General features: G+C 43.1%; 1 protein-coding gene across 5 annotated transcripts in view; it reads left to right on the top strand.

Annotated features, from left to right (window-relative positions):
* GRK4 (G protein-coupled receptor kinase 4) overlaps positions 1-18,675 on the top strand; it is an 83,022-nt gene that overhangs the window by 4,877 nt on the left and 59,470 nt on the right. For 4 of the 5 annotated variants that reach the window (XM_073342660.1, XM_073342662.1, XM_073342658.1 and 1 more), the window contains exon 2: positions 17,829-17,924. In XM_073342660.1, the coding sequence (XP_073198761.1) occupies positions 17,829-17,924 (96 nt within the window). Of the gene's footprint in view, positions 1-13,467; positions 13,590-17,828; positions 17,925-18,675 lie in introns of those variants that run through there. The other variant, XM_073342661.1, reaches the window with a different exon arrangement.

The raw sequence follows: 18,675 nt of genomic DNA, 5'->3' as shown, positions 1-18,675 counted from the left end.
TTGAATGTAGTGGGCACTGCATTATGTACTATATAAGCAACTGAGGTAAAAGGCTGTACAAGTGTAAAATCAATTATGGGAGCTATGAGAGCAAAGCCAGAATGCTTGTAATTTCATGAGAAATTGTACATTTTTATACATAACTTTCCTATAGGGATTTTAATATTTAAAAGAAAAAAATAGTTGGATTACTTCTACCTTTACAATAAAGTGGGGAAATGAATACTTACACTTACACTGCTTTTTCTAGCAAAAATGTTTCATGAAATATTAGGTTTCCTGGAAGACGTGAAGAGGGAATCCAAGGGGGGGAAAATAATTTATCAAATATAAACTGATTATTCTGAAAGAATTTTGTAGAAGTTCAGAAAAGCCATTAGCTCTTGTTCTGTTACTGCTTTTTGTGTCGATAATTTGTTAGTTTTATGGGTCTTTCACTAGCTTGCTACATTTTTAAATATAAATATGTAGGCCTCGGATTCATTTCAGTCTCCCAAAAGGCAAATAAAAAGAAATGCTTTCCTTCATGACACTAATGTATATCTTCATCTTGCTCCTCTTTTCATTGCTTAAAGTAATATGGTGTATAAATACTCCAGAGGAGCAGATCCTCAGGTGGTGTAAATGGTCATAGCTCCATTGAAATCAATATCCATTTACACCAGCTGAGGTTCTGGCCCCCAGAGTGCCTCTTAAATGCATTGGGCCCATTTACACTCACTTCATACAGCCAAAGCAGTATGAAGAAAACTTAGATGTCTAAGGTGTTATCTACACTTGAAACGCTACAGTGGCACAGCAGCAGCCAGGGGTGGCAGGTTTATATAATTTTTGGTGGTGCCCAGAACGGGTCCAAGTCCCGCCCCCACCCCCACCTGCCTACGGCTCTGGGAGGGAGTTTGGGTGCAGGCTCTGGGCTGAGGCAGGGGGTTGGGGAACAGGAGGAGGTGCGGGGTGCAGGCTTTGGGAGGGAGTTTGGGTATGTGAGGGGATTTGGGGTGCGGGCTCTGGGCTGGGGCAGGGTTTTGGTGTGCGGGAGGGGGTGAGGGGTACAGGCTCTGGGAGGGAATTTGTGTGAGGGGTGTGGGCTCTGGGCTGGGGCAGGGGGTTCGCTTACCTCTAGTGGCTCCCGATAGTGACCTGCACACCCCTCTGGTAGCAGCTCCTAGGTGTGAGGGCCGGGGGGGGGGTCTCTGCTTACCGCTGCCAGCAGGCACTGCCCCTGGAGCTCCCATTGGCAGCAGTTGTAGAGTCGGCGCTTGGGGTGGGGGCAGTGCATGGAGACACTACTCCCCTCCAGGGTCTGCAGGGACGTGCCAGCTGCTTCTGGGAGTGGCGCGGAGCGATGGTGGTGGCGGTGGCCCCCAGGCCCTTTTAAATTGCCTGGGGGCAGCAGGCAGGGCCAGGAGATGCTCCAGGTCAGGCGCATGGGGGCGGCAGGCAGGGCCGGGGGAGAGACATTGGAGGAGGCCCTGAACATTGGTGGAGGCGTGCCCACAGGCTCTGAATATTCCTGGAGCACAGGCACCGCGGGCCCATATAACTCACCGCTCCGGCAGCAGTGTTGCAGCTGCGGTGCTGTAGTGCTTCAGTGTAGACGTTACCTATGCTGATGGGAGGTTATTGGCCTCTGAAGAGGCAGTAGCTAAGTCGATGGAAGAATTCTTCCCTCGATGTAGCGTTGTCTATGCAGGGATTTAGGTTGGCTTAATTATGTCATTCAGAAATGTGAATTTTTCACACCTGTCTTGAGCAACATAGCTGGTCAATCTAAGTATTGACCAGCTCTAAGTCTGACTGAACATAAGGCCAATTGTTAGGAAAGTATTAGTGTAGGAAGAGGTTAAAGGCTGTGCATTTCCTTGTTTTGATGTTGGAATTCTACCAGTTTAGGTGCTCTATTTCTGAAGACTAAATGACCTTCCTCCCTCCCCTGCCCCAGAGTACACATTTGATCTCCTATGCAAAAAGTGTCTTTGAAGTCAATTGGGCTACTCCTGTATTTAAGGCAAGCAGGATTTTGTCTCAGGTAAGCAGGTATTTCTTATTATCTCGAGATACTATAGGTGGTGATACCTGGGCAGACATCTTCTGACATGTACACACTACTAGACCTTGCAAGTAGGAAACAAATTCCAATGGGGAGGGTTTCTTCTAAGCCCCAATAACTGACAGAAAAATGAACAAAACCTTTCATATTATTTCTTGAGAGCATATGGGCAGGTGAGACTGGGGTATACACAAATTTGTGCTTTCAGGGACTGTAAATAAAGATTCATACACTCTAATCATCTGTATTATAAAAACATACAGGTCTTGAAAATCCACTTATCAGTGGTGAATTTCATCAGTTTCTGCAGAATCTAGTCTTTCATTTAAAAAAGACATTTTTAGCTCTTGTAAATACTGCTACCTTTTCCCTTTCCCCTTTTCCTTCTATAGTTTGGGGTATCCTAAGCTACCAAGTGCATCCCTCAGGTGATGGATGAGGATACTTGATACATAAAGTGGGCAGCTCTGAATATATTGAATAAGAACCTGTGGTCCCATGGTTGTGAGTCAGGCCATCTTATCCAAAGTATAATCTTCCTGAATAGAGTACTGAGATACCATCAGAAAGGTGTCTTCCAGACCCAGCCCATCTCAAGGTTATTTCCATAACTGACACATACATACATATTTTAAAATGTATATATGTCAGTTATGGAAATAACTGTAAGATGGGCTGGATGTGGAAGACTCCTTTCTGATGGTATCTCAGTACTCTATTCAGGAAGATTATACTCTCATAGAGGAGGTTAGCAGTGCTTCTCAAACTATCTGATGTGGCGGACTGCAATTTTTTTTCCAATGTGTCAGGGACTGTTACCATATTTGTGCCATATTATTATTGTATTTGGATAGGCACGTAGCACATCAGATCAGAAAAACTAACATTCTTCACTGTATGAATTGGAATGAGAGTGTGGCGTACTCGCAGAGATGTTCCCATTTAAATATATTGAAGACTGACTGAAAGGCGGTATGTCTGTGCGGATAGTATAAAATGACCATTATTCGTTTACGATCCAAGAAAATATTATTTGAGCATTCGTAGTAATATTAATTTATATTGGAAACAATATAATGAATATAATAAAAGTTTGCGGACATTTTTTAGGGGGCTTATCCGCTCCACCCGACAACCTGTCACAGTGTCTTTTTACTCCACCAGCTCCGCTGATCAGTGCAAATGCTGTCAAATTTCACGGAACAACAACACCACCAACAATAATAATTAATCCTCCTCTCCCCAAACCTGCACTAAACTGTCTTTCAGCATCAAGGGGCTACTTTATTTTATTATTTATTTATTTTATTTTTTGGAGTGGGGTGGAGGGGGTAAGGAAAGAGAGGGGGTGGCAGCCAAGCCCAAGAAATTGCTAGAGATTAACAAGTCTTCTCCTTATTTGTGTGTCCGTGGGCTTTGTCTGCTCGGGGCTGGGCGGGGGCAGCGTGAATGGATGGCACAGTGTGCAGGAAACACGCACCTACATTACACATGTTGCAGCTTAGGCAGCGCCTATTCCTCTCTGCGGCGTAAGGGTGAGAGAAAGGGGGTGACCCCGTCAATGGCAGCGGCCGCAGCAGAGTCGCTGGCAGCTGCTGCTGTGGTGGCTGGGGTCAAACTAGCATGAGCTGGGGCAGCGCGTGGGGAGCGGAGCCGGCGCAAGCAGAACGTGCTGCCTCGGGTCCCAGGCGCTGCAGACCACGACTTTGAGTAGCTAGCACTGGGTTAGAGTACTTCTCAACAAAAAGGCAGCACAAGCTCTACAAGAATGGGAACAAGTTGGCTCACAAATTATAAGAGCAAGCTATTGTGATACCCATATTGTTATGTTTCTGAAACTTGGCAAATGTTAGGAAACCCACAACAGAAAACTTAATGCATTCTATCTGAGATGCTTGTAAAGAAACCTTGGTGTCAGCTGGTGGGATAAAATAACCAATGCTGATATGTTATAAAGGACCGGCCAGTAGACTGCAGAGACAATGATTCAAGAAAGAAGGCTGAAGTGATTCGGACATGTGTAAATGTCAGAAAACTGCATTCCTAGGCAAGTACTTGATTGGCTATCACCTGGTGGAAGATGAGGGAAGCAGGGAAAGGACAACAGATGACATATAAGAAAACCATTGAGTAAGATGGAGCTGTCTATAAGTAAGAAACTTGGCATTTGACAGAAGGAGGTGGAAAGACTGGGTTGCCTTGTGTCAGAAGGCATAAGAGCATCTAATAATAATTGTTATACTCCCTTATTTGCATCTTATTTTAAAATAGACTGTAAGCTCTTTGTGGCAGAGAACCTGTCTTCCTGTGTTTGTACAGCACTATGCACAATGGGGCTGTCTTTACTTTTGCCCTTTTTTATGACAATAAGAGTAAGAAGAAATTACAAGGGCATAGTGGGGTCCAAATAAATATGTTTACTAAATATACACAATATACAAGGCCCAGTTACCTATGCACATTGCTGCTCTGGGTGTTCTCGTGGTGCTCACTGTGCTATATGTTTCAGAGAAGTCTCCCAATCTATTTAAAGAGATACTACCTTATTCTCTAAATCAGTGGTTTTCAACCAGGGGTTCATGTACCCCTGGGGGTATGCAGAGACCTTCCAGGGGTACAATAACTCATCTAGATATTTGCCTAGTTTTACAACAGGCTGTATAAAAAGCACTAGCGAAGTTACTACAAACTAAAATTTCTACTTGTTTATACTGCTCTACATACTATACACTGAAATGTAAGTACTTATATTTATATTGATTTTTTTAGAATCTGTATTCTATATTCTAATTTATTTTATAACTATATGGTAAAAATGAGGAAATAAGCAATTTTTCAGTAATAGTGTGCTGTGATACTTTTGTATTTTTATGTCTGATTTTGTAAGCAAGTGGTTTTGAAGTGAGGTGAAACTTAGGGTACACAAGACAAATCAGATTCCTGAAAGGGCTACTGTAGTCTGGAAAGCTTGAGAGCCATTGCTCTACATGACTGGCTCTAAGCCTGCTTGGGGCCTGCAATACTAGCATAATATAAATTATTATAAATGCCTGAGAGCGTAGGTACAGAATCAGATTTGGGATTTTAAAACACTTTTAAAAAAATAATTGGGAGGGTGAGAGATTATCTATATAAAGTTGAAATTGCGTCTGTTTTGTTCCACTTCATCCTGTTAATTAAATATCTCTACTGGATGCATTACAATAGAATGTGGTCCAAAGTTACGTTAGTTTATATCCTATTGTAAAATAACAATACTAAATTCTAGGTCAGATCAGCTAACCCTAGTTTCAACTTAAGTAAATTTACTGGATGAGCAGGTCTGAGGGAATATGGGAGAGTTGTAAATTATGTATAGTGGTTGCACAAACTAAAATGTTTATGCATTAGCATATCTAACTGTTCACATGATTAGTGAGATTGGACATGCAGTTGATGTAAAGGACCAATTACTTGTTCTCACGGCTTCAGCTGTGGGTTCTGTGAGTTATTGTGCACATCATTTTATACAAATTTTTTTGAAAATCTAATGCACTAAGTCTCTACAATCCAGATCGAAGATGGGATAAATTTTTTCTAGTTCTTTGTTTAAAAAAAAAAAAAATCAAATACAGCAGCCTTTCTACAGGCTGTCCCAAAAAGTTTGAGCCTAAAAAGGTCACTTCCTGATTTTTTTCTTTTTTTTTTTTTTTTCCCTTTCTGGCTTTTGTAAGGAAGTATCCGATTCACACAACTATTCCATCCTGTCAGTTCATCAAAGACCATACCGAGTAATGTGAAATAGAAAGAGAGAAATTAACTTGCCTTCCCTGATGCTTCTGTTTCTTTGGTGTTGGTTTCATTATTGCTTTTAACATATTCTGCTTCTAGCACACATTTTGCTTATACAAGAGGGACTGGTACATCTGCCAGTTTTTTGCCGTTCTTAACACTCAAATAGTCTCAAACTTGACGTCTACAAACAGAATAATTCTACAGTGTCTGTCTTAAATTGTGGCCTTGGTCATACTGTGGATTATCTCTATAGCTTCACAGCCTGCAGAAATCTTCTGGTCAAGGCAAGTGAATACCTATTGAATATTCTGAGATAAAAGATGTTAGAAAGTTTGATCAGTTGGAAAAAGCAATTTCACTCTCTTCTTTCTGTCCTTGTAAGGCAGGGGTGGGCAAACTACGGCCTGTGGGCCGGATCCGGTCCCTCAGGACTTTGGATCCGGCCCGCGGGATTGCCACCACCGTGGCACTGCGCCACTCTGGGAAGCGGCCACACCATGTCCCTGCAGCCCGTGGGAGTGGGGGGACAGAGAGTTCCGCATGCTGCTCTTGCCTGTGGGTACCTCCCCTAAAAGTTCCCATTGGCCAGGAACGGGTTACCGTGGCCAATGGGAGCTTCGGGGAGGTACCCACAGGCGAGGGAAACACGTGGAGCTCTCCGTGCTGCTCCCCCCACCCCCACCAGGGGCCGCGCAAGGACGTGGTGCTGGCCGCTTCCCAGAGTGGTGTGGTGCGGGGCCGGGGCAGGCAGGGAGCTGGCCCTGGCCGCAGTGCGCGCTGCTGCCACCCCGGAGTTGCTCTAGGTAAGCGGTGCTGGGCCGGAGCCTGAACCCCTCCTGCACCCTGCACCCCAACTCCCTGCCCTGAGTCCCCTGCCGCATCCCGCACCTCTCCTTCACGCCAACCCCCTGACCTGAGCCCCCTCATACCTCCTGCACCCCTCCTCTGTCCCAACCTCTTGCCCTAAGCCCCTTCTTGCACACCGCACCCGCACACCGCCCCCGCACCCCAACCTCCTGCCCTGGCCCTGCAATCAATTTTCTCACCCACATGTGGCCCTTGGGCCAAAAAGTTTGCCCACCCCTGTTGTAAGGGATTGTTGGGAGAAGTAGCTATTTCTCCGTTCTGAGGGGATAATAAGGAATTGATGTGTGAGATGAGTAAATTAATGTTAATCTAGGGCAGTGGTTTTCAAACTTTTTTTCTGGCGACCCAGTTGAAGAAAATTGTTGATGCCCGTGATGCAACGGAGCTGGGGATGAGGGGCTTGGGGTGTGGGAGGGGCTCAGGGCTGGGGCAGAGGGTTGGGGTGAGGGCTGTGGGGTGGGGCCAGGGATGAGGGCTTAGGGTGCAGGAGGGGGCTCTGGGTTGGGGGGGCTCAGGGCTGGGGCAGGGGGTTGGGGTGCAGGAGGGGGTCAGGGCTCTGAGTTGGCTTTGCAGGCTCTGGGGTGGGGATGAGAATGCGGTGTTTGGAGTACCGGAAGGGGCTCAGGGCTGGGGCAGGGGCAGGGGATTGGGGCGTAGGGTTGCAGCATAGTTTTACCTCGGGTGGCTCCTGGTCAGTGGCGCAGCGGGGGTGCTAAGGCAGGCTTCCTGCCTGTCCTGGCACTGTGGACCATGCTGTGCCCTGGAAGCAGCCAGTAGCAGGTCCGTCTCCTAGGCGGAAGTACGCAAGCGGCTCCACACGGCTCTTGTCTGCAGGCATCGCCCCCCGCACACACAAAAAAAGCGCGAAATGATTGTCTGCCATTGCTTTCACAGAGGAAGGGGCGACTGATGACATGTACCCAAAACCATCTGCGACAATGTTTTTGCCCCATCAGGCATTGGGAGCTTAACCCAGAATTCCAATAGGAGGTGGAGACTGCTGGAACTGTGGCATAGCTACCCACAGTGCAACGCTCTGAAAGTCGATGCTAGCCACGGTACTGTGGATGCACTCCACCGACTTAATGTGCTTAGTGGGGGGACACACAATCGACTGTATAAAATTGCTTGTATAAAAGTCGACTTCTGTAAATTGGACCTAATTTTGTAGTGTAGACATACCTTTAGAGACTAATAAATTTATTTGGGCATACGCTTTCGTGGGCTAAAACCCACTTCATCAGATGCATGGAGTGGAAAATACAGTAGGAAGATATATATACACAGTACATGAAAAGATGGGAGTTGCCTTACCAACTGGGGGGTAAGTTCTAAGGAGACAATTCAATTAAAGTGAGCTATTTTCAATAGGAGGAAAAATCTCTTTTGTAGTGGTAATCAGGGCGGCCCATTTCAAACAGTTGACAAGAAAGTGTGAGTAACAGTAGGGGGAAATTAGCATGGTGAAATTCGTTTTTAGTTTTTGAAGTGACCCATCCACTCCCAGTCTTTATTCAGGCCTAATTTGATGGTGTCCAGTTTGGAAATTAATTCCAGTTCTGCAGTTTCTCGTTGGAGTCTATTTTTGAAGTTTTTTTGTTGAAGAGTTGCCTCTTTCAAATCTGTTGTTGAGTGTCCACGGAGGATGAAGTGTTCTCTGACTGTTTTTTGAATGTTATAATTCTTGATGTCTGATTTGTGTCCATTTATTCTTTTGCGTAGAGAAAAATACGTACATGGCAGAGGGGCATTGCTGGCACATGATGGCATATATCACATCCATAGATGTGCAGGTGAATGAGTCCCTCATGGTGTGGCAGATGTGGTTAGGTCCTATTATGGTGTGCCTTGAATAGATATGTGGACAGAGTTGGCAACAGGGTTTGTTGCAGGGATAGGTTCCTAGGTTAGTGTTTTTGTTGTGTGATGTGTAGTTGCTGGTGAGTATTTGCTTCAGGTTGGGGGGCTGCCTGTATGCAATGACTGGCCTGTCTCCCAAGGTCTGTGAGAGTGAGGGATTGTTCTTCAGGATAGGTTGTAGATCCTTGATGATGTGCTGGAGAGGTTTTAGTTGGGGACTGAAGGTGATAGCTAGTGGTGTTCTGTTTTCTTTGTTGGGCCTGTCCTGTGGTAGGTGACTTCTCGGAACCCTTCTGGCTCTGTCAATCTGTTTCTTCACTTCAGCAGGTGGGTATTGTAGTTTTAAGAACGCTTGATAGAGATCCTGTAGGTGTTTGTCTCTCTCTGAGGGATTGGAACAAATGCGGTTGTATCTTTGACCTTGGCTGTAGACAATTAATCATGTGATGTAGTCTGGATGAAAGCTGGAGGCATGTAGGTAAGTATAGTGATCAGTAGGTTTCCAGTTTAGGGTGGTGTTTATGTGACCATCACTTATTTGCACTGTAGTGTCCAGGAAGTGGATCTCTTGTGTGGACTGGTCCAGGCTGAGGTTGATGGTGGGGTGGAAATTGTTGACATCCTGGTGGACTTCCTCAAGGGCCTCTTTCCCATGGATGATGAGGATGATGAAGATGTCATCAATATAGCGCAAGTAGAGTAGGGGCGTTAGGGGACGAGAGCTGAGGAAGCGTTGTTCTAAGTCAGCCATTAAATGTTGGCATGCTGTGGGGCCATGTGGGTACCCAAAGTGCTGTGTATTACTATATACTCTTGGGTTTGAGCCTGTAAATCATGTACTATGCAAGTTTATGGCTGATGGAGGGGAATTGTAACTCTGTATCTGTGTTCTCCTTATATCTCCTGTCACTGAACTTTTTCAAAAATGATGAAGACCAAGCCTTCGATCACATTCAGATAAAGGCACGTAGTGTGTTTTTGATACAGTTGTGTGCTTTCAGAGCTCTGCTGGGTGGGGCTGACTTGGCTTTCTCATCTAATGTTATCTGATTGTTTGGCTTTTGGAGTTAGTTGTGCAAGTATTTCTGTGGAAGCAAACATGAACCCATAGTATTGCACTTCCTGAGTGCTCTTGAACCATAGAGTTCAAGTATTTTTCAAAGGTGGATAGGATCTTTATCTGCAATATACAGGTGGCGAAACTAAGAGAGAAATAGATATTGTGACTTGCCCAAAGTCTTCTAGTGCTGTAATCCAGGGGTGGCCAACCTGTGGCTCCTGAGCTGCATGTGACTCTTCATAGGTTAATCTGTGGCTCCTTACCTAGGCAGTGATTCTGGGGCTGGAGCTATAGATGCTAACTTTCCAATGTGCTGAAGGGTGCTCGCTGTTCAACCCCCTGCTCTGCCCCAAGCCCTGCCCCTACTCTGCCCCTTCCCCTGAGCCTGCAATGCCCTCACTCCTCTCCCCTCCCTCCCCTTAGCCTCCTGCGCACGTGAAACAGCTGATTGTGGGGGGAGTAGGCGCTGATTGGTAGGGGCTGCCCGCAGGTGGGAGGTGCTGGGGGTTGGGAAGTGGATGTGGAGCTGCTGACGTATTACTGTGGCTCTTTGGCAATGTACATTGGTAAATTCTGGCACCTTCTCAGGCTTAGGTTGGCCACCCCTGCGCTAGTCACTGGATCCTATCGCATAGATCTTATGGATTTACTTAGGAGCATCTTACCATTACTTTGCTAATAAAGACTTTGATCATATAGTACAGAGTCCAATTTCTTTACTTCTGCCTATCACCAGAAAGGAGTAGTGTAATCACTGAAATAAATGCACATTAATGTGACCACCTTCTGGCTGACTATATAGAGGAAAATCATCTGCTGCTTTGAAAAATATGCTCAGCTTCCTAAACTTTATTTCCAAACAAGATTTCTTCATTGTCACATATAAGACTTCTTTGCAACAAACATGTTTGTTTTTTCACTGAGGACTCATATAAGGTAGGCAAAAAAACCAGCCATCTTTTCTTCAAAAAATGATTAGTTGAATGTTTAAAAAAACAGCTGGAAACATTTAATGTATCATGCCTTGATAACTCAAAAATGATCTAATGCAAGGGTGGGCAAACTGTGGCCCGGGGGCCGCATCTGGCCCTCCAGATGTTTTAATCCAGCTTTCAAGCTCCAGCTGGGGAGTAGGATTGGGGGCTTGCCCACTCCATGCAGCTTCTGGAAGCCGTGGCATGTCCCTCCTCCAGCTCCTATGCATGGGGGCAGTCAAGGGGCTCTGCACACTGCCCCCACCCCAAGTGGCACCCCCACAGCTCCCATTGGCTGGGAACCACAGCCAATGGGAGCTGCAGGGGCAACACCTGCGGACAGGGCAGCGCGCAGAGCTGCCTGGCTGCGCCTCTGTGTAGGAGCCGGAGGGGGGAGATGCCACTGCTTCTGGGAGCTGCTTGAGTTAAACACCGCCCAGAGCTTGCACCCCTGACCCCCTCCTGCACCCTGACCCCCCGCCCCAGCCCTGATCCCCCTCCCGCCTTCGGTTCCAACCCAAAGCACCCTCCTGTACCCACAACCCTTCAGCCCCAGCCGGAGCCCTCACCCCCCCCGCGACAACCCAACCCACTGCCCCAGCCTGGAGCCCCCTCCTGCACCCTGAACTCCTCATTTTTGGCCCCACCCCAGAGTCTGCACCCCCCTCTCTGCCTCTTTACGCTGAAAGTAAACATGAGAAATTTCATCCCAAGGGGTAATGTTTTTTGGGAAACTCTTAAGTGCTTGAAAACTTGTTCTTATTAAAGTGCCTTTTCAGTCATAACCATAGTGTCATTCTCACAACAGTTTCTCCCCTCTTTCCCCCCCATATGAAGGTGTATCACTTGCTGTTGGAGACCTATCTAGCCCATAGATACATCTGAGGGAGGCTAAACTAGTGGCTAATTAGAACAGAAGAATGGACATATTGGGTCAAACCAATAGTCCATGTAGCCCAGTATCCTGTCTTCTGACAGTGGCCAATGACAGGTGCTTCTGAGGCAATGAAAAGAACAGGGCAACTATTGAGTGAACAATTCCCCTGTCATCCAGTCTCAGCTTGTAGCAGTTGGAGGTTTAGGGGGAGACAGAGTGTGGGGTTGCGTCCCTGACCGTCTTGGTTAATAGCCATTGATGGACCTATCTTCCATGAATTTCTCATTCTTTTTTTAACCCAGTTATACTCTTCGCCTTCACAACATCCCTGGCAAATGCATTCCACGGGTTAATGGTATGATGTGTGGAATACTTCCACATGTTTGTTTTAAAACTGCTGCCTATTAATTTCCTTGGGTGACCTCTGGTTTGTGTTTTGTGTGAAGGGGTGAATAACACTTCCTTATCACTTTCTCCACTTCCTACTTCTGATATATTGAAAAAGTTTTGCTGTTAGTTTTTGTGTCCTTAGCTGGTTGGTCTTCATATTCTTTCCTGGCCTGCCTTTTTATACTTGACTTGCTAGAGTTTATGATCTTCTCTATTTTCCTCACTAGGATTTGACTTCCAATTTTTAAAGGATGCCTTTTTGCCTCTAACCATTTCTTTACTCTGTTTTGCCATTATGGCTTTTTTTTGTGGTCCTCTGACTCTGTGTATGCTTGTGTGTGTGGTGCTGGGTGGTTTTTTTTCTTTTTTCTTTTTGTGTGTGTGTGTGTGTGTGGTTTTTGTTTCATTGGGGCATACATAAGAACTGCCATACTGTGTCAGACCAAAGGTCCATCTAGTCCGGTATGCCGTCTTTTGACAGTGGCCAGTGCCAGGTGCTCCAGAGGGAATGAACAGAACAGGTTATCATGAAGTGATCCATTCACTGTCGCTCATTCCCAGCTTCTGGAAAACTGAGTCGGGGGACACCATCCCTGTCCATCCTGGCTAATAGCCATTAATGGACCTATCTTCCATGAATTTATCTAGTTTTTTTTTTTAACACTGTTATAGTCTTGGCCTTCACAACATCCTCTGGCAAAGAGTTCCACAGGTTGACTGCGTTGTGTGAAAAAATACTTTCTTTTGTTCATTTTAAATCTGCTGCCAATTAATTTCATTTGGTGACCCCTAGTTCTTGTGTTATGAGAAGGAGTAAATAACACTTCCTTATTTAATTTCTCCACAGCAGTCATGATTTTATAGACCTCAATCATATCCCCCCTTTGTTGTCTCTTTTCCAAGCTGAAAAGTCCCAGTCTTATTAATCTCTTCTCATATAGTAGCCATTCCATACCCCTAATAATTTTTGTTGCCCTTTTCTGAACCTTTTCCAAGTCCAATATATCTTTTTTGAGATGCGGCTACCACATCTGCATGCAGTATTCAAGATATGGGCATACCATGGATTTATATAGAGGCAATATGATATTTTCTGTCTTATCTATCCCTTTCTTAATGATTTCCAACATTCTGTTTATTTTTTTGACTGCCACTGCACATTGAGTGGATGTTTTCAGAGAACTAACCACGATGACTCCAACATCTTTCTTGAGTGGTGACAGCCAATTTAGACCCCATCATTGTATATGTATAGTTGGGATTATGTTTTCCAATGTGCATTACTTTGCATTTATCAACATTGAATTTCATCTCCTATTTTGTTGCCCTGACACCTAGCTTTGAGAGATCCTTTTGTAGTTCTTCGCAGACTGCCTCAGACTTAACTATCTTGAGTAGTTTTGTATCATCTGCAAATTTTGTCACTTCACTGTTTACCCCTTTTTCCAGATCATTTATGAATATGTTGAATAGGACTAGTCCCAGTATAGAGCCTAAGGGGACACCACTATTTACCTCTCTCCATTCTGAAAACTGACCATTTATTTCCTATCTTTTAACTAGTTACCGATCCATGAGAGGACCTTCCCTCTTATCCCATGACAGCTTACTTTGCTGAAGAAGCTTTGGTGAGGGACCTTGTCAAGGCTTTCTGAAAATCTAAGTACTCGATAGCCACTGGATGACCCTTGTCCACATGCTTGTTGACCCACCCCCTCAAAGAATTCTAGTAGACTGGTGAGGCACAATTTCCCTTTACACAAACGATGTTGACTTTTCCCCAACAAATTATGTTCATCTATATGTCTGACAATTTTGTTCTTTACTGTTGTTTCAACCAGTTTGCCCAATACTGAAGTCAGGTTTACCGGCCTGTAATTGCGGGATTACCTCTGGAGCCCTTTTAAAAAAATTGGCGTCACGTTAGCTATCCTCCAGTCATTTTGGTGCAGAAGCTGATTTAAATGATAGGTTACAGACTACAGTTAGTAGTTATTCAATTTCACATTTGAGTTCCTTCAGAACTTCTGGGTGAATACCATCTGGTCCTAGTGACTTATTACTGTTTAGTTTATCAATTTGTTCCAAAATCTCCTCTGACACTTCAATCTGGGACAGTTCCTCAGATGTGTCACCTAAAAGAATGGCTCAGGTTTGGGAATCTCCCTCATATCCTCAGTTGTGAAGACCAATGCAATTTCATTTCATTTGGGTCTCTAAGATATTTTTAAATAGTCTCCATACTATTGCAGGCATTTCACCGTTGTGACTGTTCCTTTTAATTTCCATTTAACCAGCTTTCTCATATTTGTGTGGTTTCCCTTTTTGAAGTTAAATGCTACTGTGATGGGCTTCTTTGGAATTTTTTGCCCCTACAAAGATGTTAAATTCAATTACATTACAGGTGAACTGCTCAGTAACAGCGATCATAGTCACCTCTTGTACCAGATCCTGTGCTACACTTAGGACTAGATCAAGAATGGCCTCTCTCCTTGTGGGTTGCAGGCAAAGCTTCTCCAAGAAGCTGTCACTTATTGTGTCTAGAAACCTTATTTCTGCATTCCATCCTGAGATGACACACATCCAGTTAATATGGGGTTATTTTGAAATCCTCCATTAGAGTGGCTACAAAGGCAGAAAATGCAATAATAATCTTGAGCATTTCACAGTCTCTGTCACAGTACTGGTCGTATCTGCAGTAGAATATTTCTACTGCTATCCTCTTATTGTTCAGGCATGGAATTTCTATCTGTAGAAATTCTGTGGTACTGTTGGATTCACTGAAGATGTTTTACTTATTTGACTCTGCTTTCTTTCACATATGGTGCCACTCTGTCATTCCTGTGTATTTTGTATCCTGGTATTACCATGCACCATTAATTATCCTCATTCCACCAAGTTTCCTTAATGCCTATTCTATCAATGTTCTCATTTAATGCCAGGCATTCTAGTTCGCCCATCTTAGTATTTAGACTCTGTATATAAGCACTTGCACATTTTGTCAGTATTCAGTTGCTTCCTTCATGTGTTATGTTTAACTAGGACTCTCTTACATTTGAAGCCTGTTGCTCAGCCATAAAGCAGAGATTTCAGAACCTGTCAGTTTCATCATTTCTGTTTGGCAAAGCAGAGCACATGTCTTTCTATAAGAATTTATCTGAAGCACCTCTCAGTGAGATTTCAGGGCAGGAGCTCTGGAATCAATAGATATTGTCACACACCATAATCATTGCAGCCTCAGTTATAGCTGGTTTTGAATTGCTACAGAAGTGTAACAAGATGCACAATAAGATGAGTCTTCAGCTGAAAAGTAAATTACTCTCCTGCACAATTTTTAACAGAAACAGCGTATTTAAGAGAGTTGTTTTTAAAAAATAAAACCAAAAAACCTTGTTGGATCCTCTGTTGATGCATTCGGCATTCTCAACACTGGATAGCCTGACTTGTTCTTTTCATGTTATTATAGATATGTTCCTAATTATAATAGGAACCAGAGCACATAGAACCAGGCTGGTTGCAGTGAATCAAATAAGCTGTTGACTGTAGTATATCATGAACAAGATATTCAACTTTATAAAAGAGGATGAATGTGACTGGATGGTGATCTTTAAAAAATTCCCTTTTTTGTAAACTGAGGAACAAAGGACTTACAAATTTCTCACAATATTTGGGGCAAAGTACCAGTAGGCATTCTTGATTATTTACCAGTATTGAGGCCTGAACTACGGTGATCAGTGCAATGGTCTTATTGGTCTTCTTTTTGCGGATACAGACTAACACTGCTGCTACTCTGAAACCTTACTTTTTTGTGTCTTTAGAAGCTGGTTTATTTAGCATACGTCCTAGATCAGAAGTTTTCTGCAACAAAATGTTGCAGTCACAAAGCATGTCTCCTCCCCATTTGCTATAGGTGGACAGTGTGCCATCAAACACACTAACTGGGTTGTTTGATACCTCATACAACATTGCCTGTTCAAAACTGCAATTGCAGTATCTTTGTCTTGTCAGTCCCACTTTAGAAAATTAACAATAGAATGCCAACAGAGAACTAGTTCAGCAGGACCCAAGACCAACGGGGCATTTGGGAACCTAGCGCATGCATGGCTGTTAGGGTTCCTAGACATGTTACTATACATAGTCTTGCCCCACTTGGCCCTTTTTTCTTCAAAGTTGACCTCCCCTGGATTCACAGGCCCCCCACTTCTCCCACTAGAGATGGGTCTCTTTCAAAGATCAGATTACACAGACAGACAGACATGTTAAACTTTTTTTACTGGAGCATTGAAGATATCCTCCTAAACTGGGATGGTTGGTAGGGAAGATACTTGTAAATATTGCACCTTTTTGTGGTGAATTTTGAGGCTGGGCAGAGCTAGAGAAAAACAGAACACTGCGGTAAATCTAATGCATCCTGTAACTGTGTTGTGCGCAGCTACCCTTCCTGTCTCCTCCCAAGTGTGGTTAATGGTATCTTGTGATATTTTCATTGCTAAAGGATATGGCTTCGAAAATGTCTCACTGTCTGCTTCTGCTCTGTCATGCGGATACACATTTGTATTGGTTCAGTATGTAAAATTAAATGCTTTTTAAAAACCTCTGTGAAGCATGAAATTTAATATCTGTGAAATATTTTGATATACCTAAACTGATACATTTCATAACAATCTTTTAAAATGATCATATCTATTGATCACTCAGCCTCTCCACAAAATGTATACATATACACATCTTCACTGTGTTAAGAAAATAGACATCTTAAGGTCTAAGTGTAGAGAAGTTAAAATCTCTTATATTGTTACCTTCATCTTACAATAAGTGAATTAAATATACCTTCATGAGATAATTAATAAAGAAATCCTGTTTGTATCTATGAAACATGAAAAACTACTCTTGATACAACAACAAAGTTGATAGCCTTCAAAAGGATCAGTTTCTACAGCGGTTAATTCTATCATGTTGGTTACCCTGTATATTATATAGTCTGTACGATAAAACATACAGTATGTATTTGTACAGTGGTGAACGAGATCCTGGTCCATGACTTGGGCCCCTGTGTGCTGTCATAATAGTGATAGTAGTAATGCTTATTCTTACATGGAAAATGGAATAGAAAAGGCTATTCATGTACAATTTGTTTTTTTAACATTGCAGTAAAACCTGAGTTTTGTGTGCTTAATTCCTTAACTTTAATGGTCATAATTTCTTGACTCCTTCAGTCTTGCATTGTTTCCTTATTCTGTAACTTTTTTGCTTCCTTTTTTTTAAAAAAAACAAAACAAAAATAAAACCAAAAACCATTTGGGAGGTAAAGGGAGCCAGATGCATTTGAGGACCCTTTGAAATTGCACCTTCAAGATGTTGATTGAACTCTGTATGGCATCAGAATATACATGTGGGATTATATTTACTTTAAAGATTAATGATAGAAACACACTTGTTAATATGATATTGAAATTGTGATGCTAATAAAGGAAGGAAATTCACTATAGACTTCTGGCCTATCCTAAACCTGCTGGATATACCTAGATATTTTCAGATTCTCCAAAGCTGTGAATTTTCTTATAAAATATGCACAGCTGGATAGATGGAAGTTTTTCTGATCTTGTGGGTGGGTCACAATCCTATGTCTAATTTTAAGAGTTAATTTGAATTATGGGTTCAGAAGGATGATGTTCTGCATGCAAGTACAAAGTGCCTGGATGCTAAACATTTTTGCACATTGTAGAAAATTGGAATACACCAGAGATATTAAAGACAATGAGGGAATTGTTATGAGACTCACATTTGCTTGTTTAAATCATCTTGCTTGCAGGAAAAAATAGTCCAATCCACTTGCAAAATATCTGGCACCTCTCTGTAGAAATGAGAATGACCCAAGATCACAATATATGCTCTGCAGAGGAAAGAGAGCATATTGTAGCATTGGATCGACCTGTAGACCACTCTTGTTTACATAGGGCTTTGTTTTCCTTTTAGGAGGGTGTGGCAAATGGAATGGACGCAGTAAGAAATGGAAGGAAATGCTAAAGTTACCACATCTCAGTTTCTGTGAAGATCTTAGACATTCAATCGGTAGGTGTGTGTGTGTGTGTGTGTGTGTATAATACACAAGTCTGATTTTTTGTGGGAGTATGTCATTATCCAATGAAGGTGTTTCTTCTTGCTTCTGAGTAGATATTTTGCTAGTTTGTAATCTTACCTCAAGTCCTCTAATTTAATTGAGAATTCTTGAGGGGAAACCAAACGTCACAGCTACTGTTGATTTGTGCCCAAGAAAACTGTTCCTGAAATCTCATTAACTTGTGATTTAAAGACATTGTTATGTTCTGGTTTAAATCACAAAAACGAAGCATCTTCATCAGAATGTTAAAATTGCAGATGCTAACGAGTTACTAGCAACAATGTTAGAGTGGCCTGTTCAAGGAAATCTGGGTATACTGCTGTGACTGTGACAACATGCCTTTCTGAAGCAATAACCTATAATTGCCTCAGATTGGATATTTCTTTTGTTTATGTTTTTAAAGCCTCTTTAAATCAGCTCTGAAGAACTGAAATTAAAATGTAAACCCCTTCAGTGGGAAACCTTTTGAACTGGAAAGCTTCTGTGTAAGCATCAAGCTACCATGAAAGTGCATTAATTCTTTCTTTGGACACAGATGTTGCAAATAAAACTATCAAGACAAAACTTCTTAATCAGCTTTGGCATCTGTAAGACAAACAGGAACTATCAGCTTTCTTTCCCCACCCACAAAATTTAACTATACTGTTTAATACTGTAATCCACATTTTCCCCCCCTCTTGTTCTGCTTTTGGTCTTTCTCTC

The sequence above is a fragment of the Lepidochelys kempii genome, chromosome 4 (genome assembly GCF_965140265.1).
Source record: "Lepidochelys kempii isolate rLepKem1 chromosome 4, rLepKem1.hap2, whole genome shotgun sequence".
In the NCBI taxonomy this organism is placed as follows: Eukaryota; Metazoa; Chordata; order Testudines; family Cheloniidae; genus Lepidochelys; species Lepidochelys kempii.
This window is presented reverse-complemented; position numbering and strand designations above follow the sequence as displayed.